At 49.5% G+C, this 1,672-nt stretch overlaps 2 protein-coding genes across 2 annotated transcripts in view; one reads left to right on the forward strand and one right to left on the reverse strand.

Annotated features, from left to right (window-relative positions):
- The window catches only part of ACA1_258230 (ATPdependent DNA ligase domain containing protein), a gene marked incomplete at both ends in the record, with an annotated part of 2,985 nt that extends 2,383 nt beyond the window's left edge, over positions 1-602 (reverse strand). The window contains 2 exons of the mRNA XM_004333537.1: positions 49-173; positions 263-602. Of these exons, the coding sequence (XP_004333585.1) occupies positions 49-173; positions 263-602 (465 nt within the window). The remainder of the gene's footprint in view (positions 1-48; positions 174-262) is intronic.
- A 624-nt stretch (positions 603-1,226) lies between these two features.
- ACA1_258240 (KH domain containing protein) overlaps positions 1,227-1,672 on the forward strand; it is a gene marked incomplete at both ends in the record, with an annotated part of 521 nt that continues 75 nt past the window's right edge. Inside the window, 2 exons of the mRNA XM_004333538.1 lie at positions 1,227-1,311; positions 1,401-1,601. Coding sequence (XP_004333586.1) covers positions 1,227-1,311; positions 1,401-1,601 — 286 coding nt within the window. The remainder of the gene's footprint in view (positions 1,312-1,400; positions 1,602-1,672) is intronic.

Genomic DNA, 1,672 nt, shown 5'->3' on the forward strand with positions numbered 1-1,672 from the left:
AAAACGGAAGTGAAGAAGAAGAAGAAGAGGGCAGGCGTACGCAAGGACTTGGTACTGGTCGTCCTCCTTGGTGAGGTTGGCCAGCTTGTTGAGGAACCCTTCCACCTTTTGTAGCGTGAACGTGCTTCGGCTGCACGGCTTTCCGTGCGAGATGAAGAACCTCTTGGCAGTCTCTACACGAAGAAAAAGAATTATTATTAATCATAGAAAACAGATTGAAATGTCAGATTGAAGGCGTAGAGGAAGGAGGTGGAGAAGGAACCTGAGACGTCGCCCTCGGCAATGTCCTGGAGCACGTCCTCGACGGGGCATTTCCAATGCCGGGCCATCAATTTGGCCATGTTGCGGTCGCGAAGGTTGTAAACGCGCTTGCGATCATCTTTGCACAGTAGTAGGCCGCAGGTGAGTTGCACCACCGTAGCCGTTGCCGCCTGCTCCTCTTCACTCAGCTTCATCTTGCTGCCGGAGGCCAGAAGGGGCTTGAGGTGGGCCTTCACCACCTCGACCTTTTGCGTGTAGGAGGGCTCATCTCCTATTCGTTCGCAAAGGCGAGTGAATTCGTAAAAGGAGGACAGGGCCACAAGAGACTTTGAGGTGTCCATCTACAAGGTCAATAATCGAACAACAAAATGTTGATTATTTTATTTTATTTTTTTACACACTTTTCTTTCCTGGCAACAAATTAATTCTCAGAAATTGATTGTGCCGAAGCTGAGGCAACAGCTGCAATCTTCGCCACACTGCAAAAGGGAACAGGTGGAACAAATAAGGTTATCAATGTGCACCTTGCTGGTTGCACAGAAAGAGAATTTCAGTGCAGCATTGGTCATTGTTTGAGTCAGTGCCACATCAGAGCCATCAACAGAAGCAGGCAGCACAACAAGGAGAAGATGCACATGCAGCTGCACTCCACCACTTGTGGTGCACCTGTAGTGAACAGAGAAGGATCAGTCTTGCAGTAGTGCATGACAGCTTGTACCTTGACAACCCAACAGTCACATGCTTGGTTGGTCAGGTGAGGTTTACACCCTCGGATGCCCATCCTGGGTATTTGTCCGCAGAAAAGCAGAACACCCGGAGAATTTCGCGCCAACTTAAGGTGGAGGTCGTGACTAGGGAAAAACTAGAGAAGAGAAGAAACGGAGAAAGGAAAAGCTAGTGTGGCGGAGCTTGCGTTGGCGTGACAATCGGAATTCAATCAGATCAGAACAAGCAGGACATAGCTGATGGCTGACACACATACGCAGCCGTCGGCGGAGAACGGCTCCACGCCGCAGAAGAAGAATCATAAGAAGTACAGGAAGGACAAACGTACGTACGTGCTCTCCATTTAATCGTTGGCGTTCTTCGCGATTTTTTGGCGGATTTTGAGGCTGATGTCGTCTTCATGTGAACTGCAGCGTGGGACAATGATAGCATTGACCACTGGAAGGTGGATGCATTCAAACCCGAGGACAACAAGGCAGGTTCATTCCTGGAGGAGTCTTCATTTGCCACTCTGTTCCCCAAGTATCGCGAGTCCTACCTCCGGGAATCTTGGGCCGCCATCACCAAGGCCCTGAAGGATGTCGGCATTGATTGCACCCTCAATCTCATCGAAGGTTTTTACCCCTCTACTTCCATTCAAAAAATTCGCACCTGCATCTCGAATGTGCTCATTTTCAATGTTTGC

Source organism: Acanthamoeba castellanii, assembly GCF_000313135.1.
Source record: "Acanthamoeba castellanii str. Neff unplaced genomic scaffold scf7180000084769, whole genome shotgun sequence".
NCBI lineage: Eukaryota > Discosea > Longamoebia > Acanthamoebidae > Acanthamoeba > Acanthamoeba castellanii.